The sequence below is a fragment of the Ceratosolen solmsi genome, unplaced genomic scaffold (assembly GCF_000503995.2).
Source record: "Ceratosolen solmsi marchali unplaced genomic scaffold, CerSol_1.0 scaffold39, whole genome shotgun sequence".
Taxonomy (NCBI): domain Eukaryota; kingdom Metazoa; phylum Arthropoda; class Insecta; order Hymenoptera; family Agaonidae; genus Ceratosolen; species Ceratosolen solmsi.
The window spans coordinates 21,710-41,566 of NW_011948433.1; the positions used below are offsets into that span (position 1 = coordinate 21,710).

General features: G+C 30.7%; 1 protein-coding gene across 1 annotated transcript in view; it reads left to right on the top strand.

Annotated features, from left to right (window-relative positions):
• LOC105364588 (uncharacterized) overlaps positions 1 to 19,857 on the top strand; it is a 181,920-nt gene that overhangs the window by 990 nt on the left and 161,073 nt on the right. Inside the window, exon 2 of the mRNA XM_011502568.1 lies at positions 18,824 to 18,923. Within this exon, the coding sequence (XP_011500870.1) occupies positions 18,847 to 18,923 (77 nt within the window). The 5' untranslated portion in view covers positions 18,824 to 18,846. The remainder of the gene's footprint in view (positions 1 to 18,823; positions 18,924 to 19,857) is intronic.

Consider the following 19,857-nt stretch of genomic DNA (forward strand, 5'->3'; position numbering starts at 1 on the left):
TTATACATCTTAATTACAGAATAAAATTAGAGAATGATTATTGTAATAATTCAAGCCTATTAATTAATTCAAGTCGGATTAAATTAAATTAAATTTAAAACATGAAAAAAAAAAACATGTCAATTATGTGCAATGAATTACTTTTCATTCTCATTCTATTTTTATGAATAATATTATTGATTTATCGTTCTTTATCCAAGATTATTCGAATTACTTGTATTTTTGGTATATCATAACTCGCTATGTTTCTAAAAATTTTGTTTCAGCTTTATCTCGTTTTTTTTTTATCGTAATTTTAATGGATACTTGTGAATATGAAAATTTACATTTTTCTTAGAAATGAAGTATCTCACAATTTTTTCATTTATTGTAAATATATTATCTATTTACACATCGAACAATTGTAAATCATATATTCTTTTATTATTTTTTTGTAAATAAAACCAACGATACGAAATCAGAAAATTTTTATCGATTTTTTTTTCTTCTTTTTTTTTTTCATTGAAGTTTCAATTCTTATAATAATTTTGAAAATATTTCCAAAGGAATTCATAATATCTGCAAAGCTCTTTTGTTTTTAATGTATAGCTTCAACAGATGTGTATTTTATTTTCAGATAAATTTTTATACCAATTTTATACCAAGCATAGTACAGAATATATAAGATTTTTAAAGCTCTGGCCACATAATATAAAAGCACGAAGTATATTTCATGAATATTCAGTGAAATATCATTTTATATTCAATATGATTAATCTTTTGAAAGTAAAATCTGAATAGAACTTTATATTTTTCTCATATAAATAAATAAATAAATATATGTATATATATAAAGAGAGAGAGAGAGAGAGAGAGACATTATATTTTATATTGTTTATATAAATACATAGACTTATTGTTGATAATCAATGATAAAGTGATTATAGGATATTATACAATGAAATTTTGAAGGTATGAATGTACGTTAAAGATTTTTAATTTATAGCTTCTATCAAAATTTCTCTATTTATACTCGTTAAATCTATTGGTTGGAATCAATAGACAGCGGGAACATACATTAAGAAGCGTTCTCACAATATCATGAGAATAATATATTTATAGCTTATAACTTCTGCATAGTAAAGTAATCTCATGTTTAGATGTCAATGCTCACATTTATTATTCATAAACGCAATATTTGACGGACGATGCACTGACTTTGAATTGCCACTCTAGATTTCTATTGTAGATAGCCTCAGGAATTTGTTGAATTGAATGGAATCTGCCTCGATGCTTTAAAGGGTGAAAACTGAGAAATGGAAGGAATTTCATCAGAATTGCCGAGATTACCTACCGACCTTGTTTTCTCGCGTTAATTGATCATATTAACCTACAAAGAGGAACACTTGCTATTCTTTGTTGCTTAACTTTTTCACTCTTATGATAAGACAGGCTAATAAAGATAAATAGTGAAGGTAATAAAATAAGGGATAAATATATCGTTTAATTTCGATCTATCTAGCTAGCATAAATAAACATGCACGCACGAACGCACGCACGCACGCACGCACACACACACGCACACACACACGCACGCGCACACGCACACGCACACACACATATATATATATATATATATATATATATATATATTGAGAGAGAGAGAGAGAGAGAGAGAGAGAGAGAGAGAGTGAGAGAGTATTAAACAAGGAAAGAGCAGTAAAGAAAGAAATATATTGAGAATGAGGGTGTTTTTTGTATTTGGTTAATTGAAATGAATGATACAAATAAATGTCGAGAAATTTCGAATACTATTCCATTTCCTTTTACGTTGTATTCGAAAGTAGGGAAATCAAGTCTTGTAAGCTTGGTTAAGTGCAAGATAAAAATTGGTTGCATAATGGCTCATAATGCCGTTTAAGCGAATAGTTTCTTTTAATGAAATTTACGAGTTCAATAACTATTTTTAATTATATTATTGTCTCGATTATTATTCCATTACCGATAAAAGAATTAGACTTTCCGTTTACTGTAAATTCCTTTGTAAATGCTACACTTTATAAATAAAATAAAATTATATTAATGAGAATGTGGTAAGCGGAGAGGCTTCCGACACTCAAAATCGACTTATTATTTTATCTTATTATTTTTACACGATTATCTTCGTACTGATATTTTTCTTACTTGTTAGCCGGTCAATAAAATCGCGGTAAAAGTTATAGATTGTGTTGAGTTTAAAGTATACATTCTTGTTTATTGAATTTGTATTCTAAGAAAATCTCGATGCCTTAACAAGTAATGTTTTTAATAGATTTTGCGCTTTCAAAGCAACGAAAGTTTTGATTTCTTAAAATAGATTTTCTCTGACTTACACTTTGTCTAGTGGTATTTAATCGAACCGCACGCTGCTAACTTTGTTGGCATACTAAATGCGACTGTGTGTGGTCTACTAAAGTTGGGTCGATAGGAGAAGTATTTTCCTATGCACATCCGAATTTGGTTAAACTTTGAGTATATTAGACTATAAATTGAATTTAAATTTTATAGCAACTGCATCTTAAATAGAATGTTTTGATTTATTAAATTTCATTCAAGATGATAATGTATAGTAGGAATTTTCATTCAAATAGCATTCGAAATAATTGCAAGAAATCTTGCTTTACAATGTTTCTCTAATAAAACAATCACACAGCGTTGGTATTTATTCCTAATATTAATTGTTTCCCTAAATTTAAATGGTTAAATTATCATTCTAATTTGTATTACGATTTGTGTTAAAAATACAGCACAAGCAGAAGGTTTTGTAAGTAATTTGAACGACTGGAATTTTGTCAAATAGCTCGGTATAGTATGAGTTACACATTGCCAAAAATTATCGAGAGCTTCTCGCTGATATACAGGATTATTATTATTTCGTACTCGATCATCCTGAGCAGCCATTTATCAACTCCCGATGGCTCTTATAAATCACGCAGTCAGTTGTCTTAAGATAATAGGCCCCTGCTGAGTATTATTCACCCCCTCCCTACACCCGACCATAATAATCCTATAATATTTGTAATATTAATCTTCGGGATTGGAAATTTTGGCTTTCCTGCAACGAAATCATTTTCGCGTTAAGAGCTCACGTTCGCAGACATTTCGCGGTCGTCATTCACAGCCTTTAGCATGACTGAGCACTGAGATGAGGTTAGTATTGGATCGAGAGTTAGAATATCGACGGCAGGAGACGAAGCCGAGTCGTTCCATTTTCGTCAATAGCATGCGTGAATGTGCGATCCCTCGCGACATTTGGCGCGACTTTTCCATCAACCTTATCGGCACTTTTCGAAACTCGACTTTATCATTTTGGATCGCTAAGGTCGCCATCGACGCCGAAATGGAAAAACTCTTCCAGGAAGGCTATAGTGAAAATCACGTCTCGACTCCTACCACCTGTATGTTTATATATCTGGGATTGTCGGTATGAAGCGAGTTTGGCGCGCGCGCGTTATCGGAGCTCTTTCTACATTTTGTAAACAGCGCACGTCGCTTTTTACGTTCCACCGAAAGCGAAATCTACTTTAATTCGCTAGCGCGCTTCGGGAAATTTCTTTTATTTAATAAATATAATAAATATAAGCAGCAAGGAGAGATTAATTTAATTTTTCCCGATAATAAGAGTGCACGAGATGCGTCGCTGGTAGGCATAAATATTAATTCGTTCAATAAATGCGGTCAGTTAAAAGCAGCGCTCTACATTATCAATTAGATAGCGACATTATGTAAGAGTCTAGGCAGTTGTTAAACATAAGAGTGCAAAAAAAAAAAAAGTTAATCCGATCGTTAATCCGAGCGCGTATTTTTCGATGTAATTGTAATTACAAAATATTCAAAATCGTCGTTCGCCTTATCGGCGGATAATCTTGAAATTCTTGAAATTCTTGAAATTCGCCGTGCGAAAATGTAATCGCGCATGAGCAAAGGCGAGCAAAGAGTCTATGCATTCCCCAACCTCACACGCGCTATAAACTTGAACATTATGAAAGGGTTAAGCAGCTGTACGATTATCCCGATAGGAAGCTGAAATTCCAAAGCGCAGGGAGAAAAGTGTCAGGTGCTCGCGAATATCCTGATATTTACAGTCAGTCGACAGAAATGACCGCACGACGGCGGAAACTGAAGTACTATAACGGCACTGACGAGCTCTCGGACGTTTTACGGCCGTCGTTACCTGATTCCCTTTACTCGCCTCCATTGGCCACCGATCTCACGCGAGCTTATTTATGGAACTATAACGATAAAAACTCTAGTATCACGTTGCGCACGAGATTCTAATTATATTTACGTATAAAGAGCCACGATAACCGACAATTTCAATTCTCCCTGCAGGTTTGTCAAGTTGTTTCTAATACTTATAGCAATTAATAGGTTTAGGATGCAAAGTGTGAGGAGTATGGAGCCTCGTTTAATAGGAAAATATTCAAAGTCTTTGGGGACGTGTAGAGTATACACACCGGAGTATCTTTGAATTTATTAAATGAAATCTGTGCCACGTATTAATATAACAGATTTATTTAAATAATTTAAAAGTAAAATACAAATAACATTAGCTTACCAAATATAACATAAAACTACTTACAAATAATAAAATTAGAATAAAGAAACTTCTTATCCAAGTATAGATGCGTAGAAAATTTCAACAATTGTCAATGGCTAATATTTCATTCCTGATTTTTCCAACTTCTACCATCGAGCAATGTTTACACATGAGTCACTTTATCCTTGACATCATCGTCCTCCTTAAAAGTAGTCGTCGATAATGTTCTGCGAGTCGAAAACGATAAATGTTATAAATTATTGAAATACAAAATCTTAAATATAATAATAAAACCAACTCTTCAACATTGATCGAAAGAGAGTGTAAATTATAGAAAATTATTAATATTATTTATTAATTTAAAAATTAATATTAATATTCTTATATTAATAATCAATGTTAATACATCGAATTACATTGATTTATTTATTTAAAGTGAAAAGTGTAATGAATGTAAATTTAATGAAATGGCGTTACATTGACTCTTACATTGACTTTTCGACTAGGATTTAAATATAACATATTTAACAATGACAAAATAAAGAGTGTTTTGTTCCTTTTTGTCTTAAAAATGGAAAAATGGAAGTTTTAAAATTCTAGGAAAATTATAATTATAATATAGACGTATTTTTAATATGATAAATACAACAATATCTAAGAAAATATAGTATTGGAATTCAAAAATCAGTACAGTTAATATCCAAGATTTCACATGGATCTATTTTATCGTTAGATATTCCATTTTACAGTTTGAATAAAGAATCTGGATCTGACATTTTCGCAGAAATTTTAAATATTTTATCACTGTATTATGATTCGCTAGTAATGAAATGACTACTTTACGGCGGTAATCTGTAGATATTTGCTAAATATAATGAAGCCAATAAAAATGTAAGAAACGATTGGCCGTTGAATGTGTTTAAGCGATTAAAAACATATTGAAAAATAATAAAGGATAGTGCTCGAAGGGAATGAAGCTTGGGATTACATTTGATTTCGAGTCGCGTGCGACGCTCGTCAGGACCTTTTGAATTTTCATTTGAGCCGTAGCGGCTACGTCGGGCTTCATTTGCTTCAGTCGACGGATGACATTTCTCGCAAAGAGATGAAATTGGTCATAGGATATCGGTTCCGTTAGCCGTGAGTGCGTCGAGCATTGATCCATTGATTCGTCATCGATTTTCTATTTAATAAACAATTTAATTGAAATAAAAAAAAAAAAAAAAAAGAAAAGAAAATACATTTCAACTTATCAACTGGAAATGGCATTACTTTCCGCTCCTCGGACATTCACTTACAACTTTAAAACATTATATAATTATTTTTATCGCTTGTATTTGTATCTCACGGTATTTTATTGTAATAATAAACTTGCAGAATATAATAATTCGGATTAATATTAGTTTGTAAATGATTGACCAGTCGTGCCGACAATCTCTTAATGTATTTGTAATATCATTTGACATCATTTATATTATTTAAAACTTCAGCAAATTAAGGTAAATTTAGAAATATAAGAAAGCTATAATGTATACGTAAATAACATTGATTAATATTAAGATTTTATTTAAGCTTGAGTCTGAATTATTGAACAACTATTTATCATATTGGGAATGTGGTACATTAATTGAACATTAATTAAACATTGATTTTATAGATAATCAATAGGTGATCAAGTGTCACTGCTTAAATGAACCGACAGATTTTGAAATTTTTTGTTTTTTGAAAGCCTTTCTAATTCGTTGATTGAAAATTAACTCAGTAAAAAAAAATCTATTTTACATATAATTAATATTTTCATTTATGTAATATTCATATTAATATCAGTATCAATACTATTTAAATTAGTATTTTCAAAATTTTTAGAATAAATTAAAATCACATTCGAAATTCTTAGCTGTTTAATAATATATGGAATATCTTGTTTACTAAGTGAAAATGTATTTTGCATAGATTTATGAATTATGAAGGAGAAAGTTTTTTCAAAAGAAAATAAATAGGATTACGAAGTTTATTATTATTATCATTTTTCTTACGAGAACATTAAATTGCTACGTAAAAAAAAAAAAGATAGTAATCGGTATTATTCTAACAGAAGTAAGTGGACTTTTGATATTTTTTATTAATTTTATCTTATACTCGATAAAATCTAAAAAAAAAAATAAATAAATTTATATCAAATTATGCTAGACATCTATGAACAAAATAGCTATAAAAATCATAAAATTTGTAAGTTTTGACAAATTGATATAACGACGAATTTACGATTAAATGCCACAGTACGAAATGTGTTAATTATTATAAAGATTAGACTGCGCATTAACTAAGGAACTCATTAAATTGAAAGATTCGATTATACGAAGAAGTTATAAAACAAAATCTTCATAAAATTGGTGTGCCTTCGATAAAATTCGAGTTTACGTATGTGAAAATACTTTTCTTTATTTAAGTGACGTAAGAATCTTATAATAGAGCTTTACATGGAGTGTATAACATAAAAGCTCTACGATATATTACCAATTGTTCTCGGATGCCGTGCGAAGCACGTTTGTCATCCCAGGTGAGGTTATACCAAACCTCATCTTATACCTGATTTTCTTTGTTATATCGAAGGAATTGAAATTGCGCTCTAGAATCGGAAATTGACTTTAAGACTTTCTTATACATTACACTATTTTACTACAATTTAGTCTTTATATGACATTCTGCTCACATATTGATTTCCATTGTTATACAGTACAGTGAGTTTAACCAGCGCGATGGCAAATGAAATGGATTTTACTTAAGATAGTATTAAAAATAAATATGGGTATTCCTTACCTTCCATTCGTTAAATAGTTGAAATAATCATTACCGAGCTTTTTATTCACTCTTGATCGAGGAAAATAATAAAACAAATAATAATAATAATAATAATAATAATAATAATAATAATAATAATAATAATGATAATAATAATAATTATAATTATAATAATAATAATAATAATAATAATGATAATGATAATAATAATAATAATAATAATAATAATAATAATAATAATAATAATAATAATAATAATAATAATAATAATAATAGAAGAAAAGAAACGAGCAAACTCAACAAAACAATGCGCGTAGTTGTGCTCGTAAGTCGAGCAAAAATATAATAATCATAATGAAGATACGAAAGCGGAGCCCCTATTGGATGTTATAAAGTTCGTTTAGTTAAATACGTCGTCTAGATCAAGATAGTTTCAGTGGCCTAGCAATCACCTTCATAAAATGCCATATTTTGTCCTACAAAGTGCCAAAGTACGAACCGAGAGAGAAAAGTATGGAGCAACTGTGGGGGAGATAGAAAAATCCCTAACGACGTCTTGGAAAGACACCCATCGCATTTCCATGCTCCATTTTCGTCGTCGATGGAATGTTCGAGATTGCACTTGCGCACTCACTTGCAATTGCGATTCAATTGTCGATGCATTTACATACATCTCACCTGAATTGAGTTGGTCTTGTGAGCAATGGGGCAGTCGCCCATTGCCTTCAAATCCATTTCCCGCGGAGTCGCCGACGCCCGTGTTTTTGGCCTCCGACTAATGTAGTTTGTCGAAGCGTCGGAGAATTTTTCTGTTTGGGTAACGCGTATCTTCGTCTCCTCCTCGTGGCCGTCGTCGTGGCCGTCGTCGTGGCCGTCGTCGTCGTCGTCGTCGTCGTCGTGGCCGTTGTCGTCGTCGTCGTCGTCGTCGTCGTCGTCACCGTCGTTGTTGTTGTCGTCGCTGCTGATATTAGGGTGCGGCTTTTGTGAAATATTGAGAAACATCGTCGCGGATAATTTCGAACTGGTTCTTGATGAGCACGTAGTTTCCGAAAATCTACTACATAGCTGATCGTGGATGGAGGAATATTTGCTCCCATGCGTTCCGTCTGAATTAATATTGCCGTGGTAATCTTCTTTCAAAAAGGCCTAATAATTTAAATTCATTGTTTATGTAATAGTTTCGTCATTAGGCCGTATCTTTTAATGGAATAATTAAGGGACGTTGGATAACAAGCAGCATATAAAAGCAGCTAATTATTTTTTGTAAATACAATAGATGTTGTATGCGTAATTTATTTACTGTTAATGTTTAGCACATGCGTAGACACGATCTTATGGCTCGACATTTAAATAAGCTTCAAGAGCAAATCTAACTTTCACCGTTTCACTAAATTCACTCTATTTTATTCGGCTTTAGTCGCATTTTATTGTAATATTACTTCATCGCAAATTGAAAGTAGTTTGCAACAGCGCCGTTCTAATTAATCAATTTGCAAAAATTAAGGTGTAATGGTACATTAACGTTTATTATTATTTCAATTGTAATGAATTTAAAGGAAGTAAGCGACTGAGCAATTAATTAAGCAAGCTTATAGTTATCATAATATATGTTTATAGGAGTACTTCTATAGTTTCAATTTCGTCGATATGCAGATAAGTGCAGAGAAAGTCATTTAATGCCTCGAACCAAATATACGGGGATTTGTACGATAAGCCATTTGTTTCAGCCTTAACAATATTTCGCAACTCGTTGATGTAAGTTTTTCTTATTTCACGAATCTTCATTATAATTTCAATGACCGTCACATCTAATACAGGAACGTACTCGTGAATCGTTTGATAAGCTAGACGTCTTGCGTTATAATTCAGATACAATGGACTGTCCTGTTTCCATAAACAGGTCTGTTGTTGATACAATAGTATCAAATAATAAACTTTATATTGCGTCCATTGCACTCTTCTCTCTCGAAACTCGCTCTCGGAATCTGAACTACACAAGCAATTACTCATGGCAATATCTCAGTTACCTTGCATAAAACAATTTGTTAAATAATACGAAGTTTTACTTGTTACAAGCATTATTTTATTTACTTAAAGCTTAAAACTATTCTTGCTAACCTCAAATGGTTTTGTTCTTCCAAAATTGCTGATGCGATATAATATCAAATTTTCCTTTGTTTTTACCTAGACTCATGCTACATTAACTCATACTCACCTATAAATATTTATAAACAATTTTTCTCATTATTTTTAAAAGAAACATACCGCGATATTCTACCATTAAATATATTTATTTATTTAAATTTAGAAATTGTTAGCGTTACTAAGCGATTAATTACATTTCCCTTAAGTTCTTGAATGTGCGGTACTATTAAAACAATAATTTAACAAAACCGTAAAAACTTTTACGACACCGTTACTTTATTATTATAATTATTATAATTATTATAATTATTATTATTATTATTATTATTATTATTATTATTATCATTATTATTATTAAGCCCGTCAATTAAAAAAAGAGAAATATTAAGTCAACAATATTTATAGGGAGGTTAAATGTCGTTTGTCCAGTTTGTCCAATAACATTGAAAATACAAGCGTAATGTAATAATAATTATGGAGTCAAATTTAAAAAAAAAAAGAAAAAAGATAAAAAAAACTTATAAATATCTCAGTAAAATAACAATATTTTCATTTAGTTTTAGATTCGTTGCGAACTCATCGGAAATGTAATGATATTCTTGGTTAAGCTCAAAGACTTTGCAATCCAGATCGGAGACAAAGCCCTTTGCAAAGGTCCACTTCATCAAAAGTGATTCCACTCGGTGTCCTTCTTCTCGTCTCTTTATCAGACCTTTGTGCTTCGATGTCCATTCCAAACAACGTCTCCTTTCCACGTTACACTTGTAACTGATCTTTTGTGTACTCGTTCCATTTCTCCTATGCCTCGCCTTATCTCACTATCTCTATCAATCCCTTTTTCCAAATACATCTATTGGGGAAACTTTAGAGCTTCTTTCGGACTACTCCATTCTCCCTTTCTCTTAACCGCCTGTGCATGGCATGCCTACATATCCACTCTGTATACGCGCTTTCTCTCCTTTCCTCCGTGTCTATAGCTTACTCAACGTTACGTCATTCGTCATCTCGGGCGGCTCATTCATGCGCACGTTTTTCTCCCTTCTTGGCCGTGCAAACGGCACGTGCGTCGACGTCCTTTTCCAACTCGACTGACTTCTTTTATCATTGTCGCGTCATGTTCGAGACGATCGCTCAACTTTACTTCTAAAAGAAGCACTTGCTCGCTCTATTCTTTCGAATTCTCTATCTTTCTCCATTAATTTCAATACTTATACGGTTCATTGACTGACTATTTTTTTCCCAACTTAAGCCTCATCCGTTGTCGTTGTTGTCTATTCTGCTTTAAGTTTCTACAGGAATATTCTGTTTTATGGCTTTGATAATATTCTTTTACCTTTGCACTAAACCAGATAAATGGAATTTTTAATTAAATTTTATCGTTAATCGACAGATAGAATAAATATTTTTTTACCATTTTTTTTATTGTACACTATACAATTTTGTATAGTATGAATTACTCTCTATAACTGCTCAAGTTAATTGACATTCGGCTGCAAAGTTTTCTTTTACTTTAAAATTCCAGTCCTTCTTGGGGAGTCTACGTTCGAAAAGCTAATAATTGAAATTTTATTTTATCTAATTTACCGATGTGCCGGTTAACGATTATTGATTAACTATAATTATTATCAATTCTCTTAGGCAGGTCGTGTCATTACTCAAAAATATCTCGTGAGATGGAAAATCCAAAGTTAATTTTGGAAAATTCAATGAAATTCATTGCGAGAGATAAATTTTATAGAGAAAGAGAAGGCTGTAAAATCAGTAACATCGAGTAATTAATGGCCGTATCTGTAAAAAGAAAATTAAATATAAAAAAAAAAAAAAAAAAAAAACAACCAACAAAAAAACAATAAAAACAGTTACAAACAGAAATAAGTAGAAGAAGCTTTCAAGCCCTAAATAGTGTTACGTTACATTAGTTTCTATTAGTTTACTTCGTGTCTAACGGAGTCTTTTCTAAGACGCAGCAAGTACGAATCGCTAAAAAACTCGTACATGATTCGGGCAAAGTTTGCAAGGAAATACATGCAGAGTCTTGCCTTGCGAACGCTCGAGAACTACAGTTGTCCTTGTCGCACTTTTAAGAAAGTTAAATTTTGGAGTTCGAAGGCTAACGCATCTTGCAGTCGCTGTCTACATATTTCGAATCCGGGAAATTCCACCACTCTAACGCATGACGCACGTACTCGCGCGCATTTCAATGTCAAACAACGTGTCGTATTCCATGTCTGAGATCTACCGGAGATTCAATTCTTATTGGATCGAGAAGCTTGGTATTCGGGAACTTAGAATACTATCGCTTCGAGCCTTTTCCCCTTAAAGGGATGGATTCGAGTTACGAGTTTTCTCACGCGTGCATGATTGTCAAAGAGCTTTCCTTGCTATATTTTCATCTTATCATTAAGTGTATTATCATTAGACGGAATTTTTTATAAAAAATTTTTGTTTCTGATATTTCAGGCACATATGAATGATAAGAAAATGTGAATGTTAATGAGACATATAATAATTGCCAATTGATTTCAAATGTCGTTTAGTATAAATATTTATAATATATCAAATGGAAATTTCATTTCAAACGTACGATGATATTATTGTTAAATAATATAATAGCAATCGAAGTTTGCGTTAAACACAACTACTTACATTTATTCAATAAATTCTGACAATTTTCATACGCGCTTCTCTTTAATAAGTAGAAGTAGTATAAAATATAAGTATTTTTCTACTAAAAGATGAAATGCTCGTTGATAAGCGTATAAATGAGGTTTCGATATCACAATGCAATCGATAATGGAAGTGAGGGTAAAAAGCGGAAGTGGTAGTTGTAGAACTTCTCTCTGTCACAGAAAGCTCGACGGACAGAGACGGGAGGAAGGTTATTCGTGCCTCGACGTAACTATGCCAGAATGCCATTGGACGTCGCATCGCGACGAAACACATTCGGGAAGGAATCTTCGATATCCAGCTATAGTGTAATGGAAGATATTCGATATTTCATATTCGAATTTGAGGATAAAAGTAGGCGTGACAATATCGGCACTTGAGGTCTTCCGAAATCGTTGAAAATTTTTTGAAAATTCAAAACTTACCTCGGCCACTTTAATGTACATTGTTTCCATTGTTATAATTCGCGCGCACATTATTTTTTAACTTGCTTAAATTTATCACTGGTTGCAACTTTTTGTCTGCTCTATATATCCAAGGTAGTATCTAATTTTGGGCGTGTTATAAGAAAAAAAGAAAAAATGAAAAAAAAAAAAAAGACAAAGCTTACGATGCATAATATTTAAAGTTGAAAATAACGCGCATAGACGCTATAAGTGAAGCGACTCGTTAACCAATCAAGTAGTAAAAGTCTATTGTTTAGTAGTCGGCAATTATTTGTAAATTTAAATAATTTTGTTAACTTATTATCGAGACAATTATTCCTATTACCGTTATGTTGACCGGTAATTAATAAAGAATATACATTTTATTTGAATTTGAATATTATGACGAACGTTTATTTACATGTGAAGAAAAACAACATCAAAATTCAAGTATTACAGTTCTGTATGTCTCGTAATGATTGACAATTTTTATAATTATTTTTAACCATAATACCAATACAAATCATTAAAAACTGCATCAATAAATTTACTTTTTTACACTCGATTATAATTCGTAAATCTGCATTTTTACGCAAAATATAAATTTCTGCTGCACCTATTAATTTTCTATTTTTTATTTTAAAATTTCTAAAATTTTTAAAAATAATTTATTTTAAAATTCATAATTTTCCTATATATTAATTCAATATTTTCCAAACTATCGGATGTCGGAGCATTTTTATGCATTTATCAGCTTGAAAAAAATTCAATTAACGTACTTATAACAATGTACAGCCTAATATTAAAGCAATGACAATGATTTAATCAACGCGCATAAGCATTTAACTGAAAAGCTAAAAGTGTTTTAAGTAAAATTTTTAATTAAATTATGTCATAGCTCTCTCGCTTTATAAACACCATTAGTAGTGACTATCTCTTTGTTTTTACTATTTCGTAAAGAATGCGTCAGAATCAGATAATGATACGAATGTTCGATTAGTTTCTTGATTAAAATTTCTGTCAAGTGCATTATTGCCAAACGAGTGGTTCGTAAATCAGCTAATTATCATAATTCATCGCCTAACTTCATTTCTTACATGTAATGAGACGATAAGTCGTTTGTAAATCCGTGCGAAGATGCTTAATCAAATGGCTTCGTTGATCCTCCAGTTCGACTTCGCTTCTGCATTGCATTTCTCTTATTCCGCGCTTCCGCCATGGATATTCGCTTCGACTCCTTTCTAAATAAACGTCAGACAATCTGTCCAGTCGTTTCACAAACGCGAGTACAAACACACACACATATGCGAAAACGCACGCACAGACGCACACACAAACAAACAAACAAACAAACAAACAAACAAACAAACAAAAAAATAAACACACATACATATAAATATAAATAAATATATATATATATATATATATATATATATGTGTGTGTGTGTGTGTGTGTGTGTGTGTGTGTTTGTGTGAAGTATCGCACGCAACCGTCTACACTTGTGCCGCCGCATTAGAATCATATGGAATTGGTAAAGTGAGCTTCGCTATCCTAGTTTGGTGCGTGATTGACATTTTATTTCTCGCTATCCTCCTTTAGTACAAGCGAGCTCATCCCTTAATGATATGCAATTTCAAATCATTTTAGTGATTATATATTATCAGGAATTACTCAATTTTCTTCGTTTGTTTATTTGACGATGTTGTGTTTGATGTCGTCGTCACTTTTATTAAGTATGTGTGTTAACAGGCAGATATTCATTATTGCTTTTTCAATTAATTGCAATACTATGACGTAATAATAAAATAACACTATAATTAATTGAAGTTCGATATTTTATATATGTATTTGATACTGTATTTTCTTATTAATTTTTTAAAAGAAATTATCATTGAATAGGCTAATTGTAAACAAAACAAAAAAAAGCTTAAAAGTTAAAAGAACCGATCTTGCCAATTAATTGTAATTCAATCAAATAGGGCAAATCGGCATTTTTTTGACATTATTTAACTGATGTTCTTTAATTTCATTAGCTCGAGCCATTTTTATTTTGCGAGAATGTCGATAAGATAAGAGAAACTTCATTTTACGTCTCCGATTGAATGAAATGAAAGTCCCTAGCCTTGCAACACTCCATATTTATCTATCATAAACTTCAATGGTTAACGGATTGTTTTTACACGACAATAGTTAAATGCAAAGGGCTACTAAAGTCATGAAAATGATGCGAGTCCCGGCCGGTACTACGATGGTTACGAACACGAGCATCAATTCGCGTCAATAATTTCAAATTCACCGGCAAATATTTCAGAGTGTTGTACCTAATGAGCAGGTATATCGGTGCGCTCGTACTCTCATCTCGAATTTTAAGATCCGGAGGAAGAGTAGTCGCACTTAGGCGCCTGAGTAGCGTGGGTAGTGAGGTCGCAGCTGCCAGCCGAGGATGGGAAGGGGCTGGATGGAGGCCCCGCCACATTATTTGCGAGCTACTCCGGGCGCGAGCACACAAAGCTTTACACTCTTCGCTAATATGGGCGTTCGGTTAGTAAAAACAAACTCGTTGCCTTTTAGCGAGGCAGCACTTTTGTTTTATTTCTCCTTTTTTTTCCATTCAGCTGAATAAACATCAATACACGCGCAACTAGCTAACGTGTAAATACAATTGTATGGAAATTATTTGGTTATTTACATTTTTAATTGTTTTCGTTTTTATTTGATAATACAGATTTTGCTCATGGAGATTTCGCGAATGTAGTCGAGCTTCTCGGATAGAACTGGAATTTAAAATATCAGATTTGAAACGCGTTTAGTTTAAAGATACGGGTTTAAACATTAGTTTAAAAATAATGTTATTGAACTAATTAATGTTAATCAATTTGGCAATTGTTCATAAAATGTTTCATTCCATAAATTCATTGAATTCTTAAAGTTTTATTTTATAAATCGAATACGTTGCTTGTACCGATACCGCTATTTTCGAGCATTTTATAATATTTTAATATATATATATATATATATATATATATATATATATATATATATTTTTTTTTTATCTCTTATAAATACGTACTTAAAGACATAAACTATTATTTAATTCGTAATGTAGGTAAATATTAATATGCTAAAAGGTTATCATACGTAAAATGTGCTATTCTCATCATTTTACTTATTTATTATATTCATTGGGTACATTGCACATTATGGAATATAATTTTTCATTTTTATTTTATGTTATGTCTATCCCTACGGATACATGATTATAAAAGTGAATTCGTTCGTTTTTATTGTATTTATTGCTTTAATGGACTTTGAAATTCATATAGTTTATTATAACGATTAATGTATAACAATTTCAAAAACTCGCAAATTCCATTTAATTTCTTTTAAGTAGAATGCAAAGCCAAATGATCGACTCAGCGGTTCGAATTTTTCTTATGAAATTTGTATTGTAAAAGTACAAATTAGATTAATTACATTGTTGCTTATCAATATTTATAGAGTATTCGTATAATCGTTTGGAATGCGAATGGTTTATAATTACTTTGAAGTACCCGATAATATAAACACCAAGGAATTATCGAAGTACGCTTAGCGGTTTAGTTCGTCTCAAACAATTTTTTCTACGCAATAGAATATAGTGAATATTGAACGGATGATTTAATTTAATTTAATTATAATTTTCAAAATAAAGAATATGCAAGCGGTATCGAATGATTATTGTTCGATTATTTATTAATTGACAAACATCGTTGATTTACTTGAGACACCGATGTTATTGGATTGAAAGTAAATTTAGAGATTATATATAACAACAGGAGAAAATTTAATTAGAAATAGAGCTTGATTAATTTATTACATTGATGGAGCTGAAAAGTTATTTGCAAGTGATTTGCGAATCGTGAGGCATAATTAAACCATTTGCGATTAAAGAGATAGATAAATAATTATAATGAGGTTTTAAAATACTAGTTTGATTAAAGGAACACAATTATCTAGATAAATATTACGGATTTTAATGATAATTAGTCGTAATATTTTAATTAAATTTTATGATTTTTTTGTTTGCCAGATTTGTAATAATGCGCCTTTAAATTTTGATTTAGAGATTTATTCGTGTAAGTGCATCGAGAAGTGGCGAGGCCGCGGCAATTATCGAGGAACATGGAATATCTGAACTACATTATGTATTAGTTTGAAAAGCTATCAAATCACACATTGATTCATCATTATGACGAGGCATTATTCAAAGTATTTATTCAGTAGTACAACGTCACGTTGATAAAATAAATGGTCATTTTCTCCGAATTAATATTTTAATGTTGAAGCAATGATAATTGATATGTATCGATTAACTGTATTATCTTTAAATTAAATATATCAATAAAGTTTATTAAAAAAAGAATTATTAAAAAAGAATTTATTAAACAAAGAATTCGAATTTAAAATGATGGTAATATTTTATTCGATATATTATTAAATTTTCGAATATTAAATTATCGAGGACTTATTGTGTCGACGATATATAATAATATTAAATAAAATTTTAATTTAAATGTAAATTATTTTAAAATCCTTTAACAATATTATAACGGCTTTGAAAAGGATTCTTGCAAAGAAACTATCAGTCCAGCTGGTATCAAAATCTTGAATGTCAACTCGAATTTTGACGCAAATACACGTAAAAGTGAGTTCGTTTGTGTACAAACAAGTTTACTTGCTAATCTCTAGTCAATGTGCTAATTTTCACATTTAAAGAGCAGATTTTGATAATCCCATCATAAAATATTTTTAGATTTTTATGTCATTATATTCAAATACTTTTAAAAAATATGAAGTTTGTGTTATTAATGTTAGGTAATAATATTTATCTATCATTAATTTTCGCAGACCCGATGAAAGTTACAAATGTGCATTAGTGGTCTGAAATTTATACTTTTACATTATTACTACAGAACTAAATAAATTATATAATATACTTAAATTATTACTAGTAGTAAGACTAGAGTTTATTGATGTAAAATAATTTGTTTTTGTTTTAACAAAGCAGATTTGGCTATATTTTTTTTTTAATTTCATAATTTATTACATAATATTTACAGTTTTACATCGACCATTTTATATTATAATGTCATTGCAATTTTTTTTAATATTCATCCATGTGAAAAACCGTGTAATATGATTCGAAGATAAGTACCAATTGAATACTATTGCGTATTGCGCGAGTATTGGTTTCGTCCAAATTTTAGCAACACTGTACTTGATATAAGTTAAGCAATAATGTATGATTTGTCTCATTACAAAAATTATTTTAAGAGACTTAATGTACCGAGAACGCAGAAATTTTAACATGTACATTTTTCATATAAATTCAACAATTCAATGATGTAAAAGCTATAGAATTTTATTGAATCTATCAATTTATTCATATTACGTACATTTTATGGATATTCATATAATTATTATTCCTACAATTATTCCTACGATATATATATATATGTAGCTTTTGAATATAAATAATAAGATCCGTAAATCGCGAATAACAATTAATTCTACGCGTGTTTTTTCATATTTTCTTATTGTAAAGCAGTTTGTTTGCTATATTACATTACACAATTTTATTATTTGTCTTAATTTCAATAAACTTCCTTTAATAAATGATATATCATTAACAATACCTTTGAAAATAACAATCTTCGATTAGTAAATTTAAAATTTTTACTGCCATATAGAAATTTCAAAATTTAACTGTCAAAATGAATTCTCTTGTTTATTGTAATAATACTTGTAAGACGCATTTAAGGAGACAATTATTCATTTATTTGTGAATTCTCTTGTTGTTGTTTTTATTGTTTAATTATTCACGGATTAATTTTTGAATATAAAATCCATACTTTTTTTTTTACAATGTCAGATTCGTTGATCCGTCAAGATAGGCCGGAATAAACAAAATTCATTGTTCCTGTATTTTTTTTTACAGATTACACAAAGTGTATATAAAAACATAAATTGTGCCTCAAGAGTCTAAATTCTCTTTAAAACATATGAATGTTTTAACGTATCTACGTCGAATGACCGTAGATTGCGCTTTGCATGTGATGTGTAAATCTAAAATAAGACGTAAAAATGACCAATAAACGCATATATACCTGAGCTATGATTCAAATTCGAATTCTGATATATCAAAGGACTATTTTACATTCCAATGTCCTTTATATTTATTTATAGGTATACTTGCGGCATTCTCGGATATGGAAACTGTCTTTTTGGCCTGTATATCAACACTTGTGCCTCTGATCGTCGCCTTGGGGATCGCATTTGGCATCAGGTAAGTACGTTGGTACTTGTTTTGCAAACTCCCTTCTACTTTTAGAACTTTGAAAACTCTTCGTTATATAGGATATAAATCATATAAATAAGCCTAGAGAATCGACATGCTTTATTGAATAATGATTATTGCTAGTCTAGTAAAGATTAAGGATATTGATAGCTAAATTAATTTCATACGAATGTTTAAATAAGTTGAATTGCAGTTTTAATATTGTATAATATATAATTATATCTTCATAAATTCTATTTATTTTTCGAAACAAGCAACTCGTTGTCATTCTTTTTTTAACAAATTTCCCGTTTTATTTTTCCCGCCCATCTTCGAGAATGTCACTTTGCATTAAATTTCAATTTTCTCTCGTGTTTTTATCCAACGTGTGACCATCAAAAAAGAAAACACAGGGCCGCATTGAATGTGGCTGGAGTGAAGAGGGGGGGGGGGATGAAAATTCATTGCTGAGGCAGTAACAAGCCTCGTGGTATTTTTGTTTTTTTTTTCCGTTCATTCGTTCCCATCTGTATTCACGCCGCTTCGACCAGGAAGTTTTTCAACCGTTTCACGGATAATATGAAACGACGAGTTGCTGTTTCGGGTATAAGTTAGTCCTCCCAAATGGGACAAAGTGGGAAGCGTTTTAGCGAAATGAGGAAACTAGGAGAGCCGTTGTAAATTTGATGGATATTCGGAACTGTACGTAAAATATTTAAGAGTCGCCCTTTAAAATATAAAACTTTTCAAAATTAAAAACGAAAAATATAAGTCTTTTGTATTGTGGAAATGTTTTTGTTAAGTAATTTTCATATAATCGCGCTTAATCAATACTATTAACGATATAATCGGGAAGTCAAAGAAACAAAAAAAAAAAAAAAAAAAAAAAAAAAAAAAAAAAAAAAAAAAAAAAAAAAAAAAAAAGCGAAACCAAAAAAAAAAA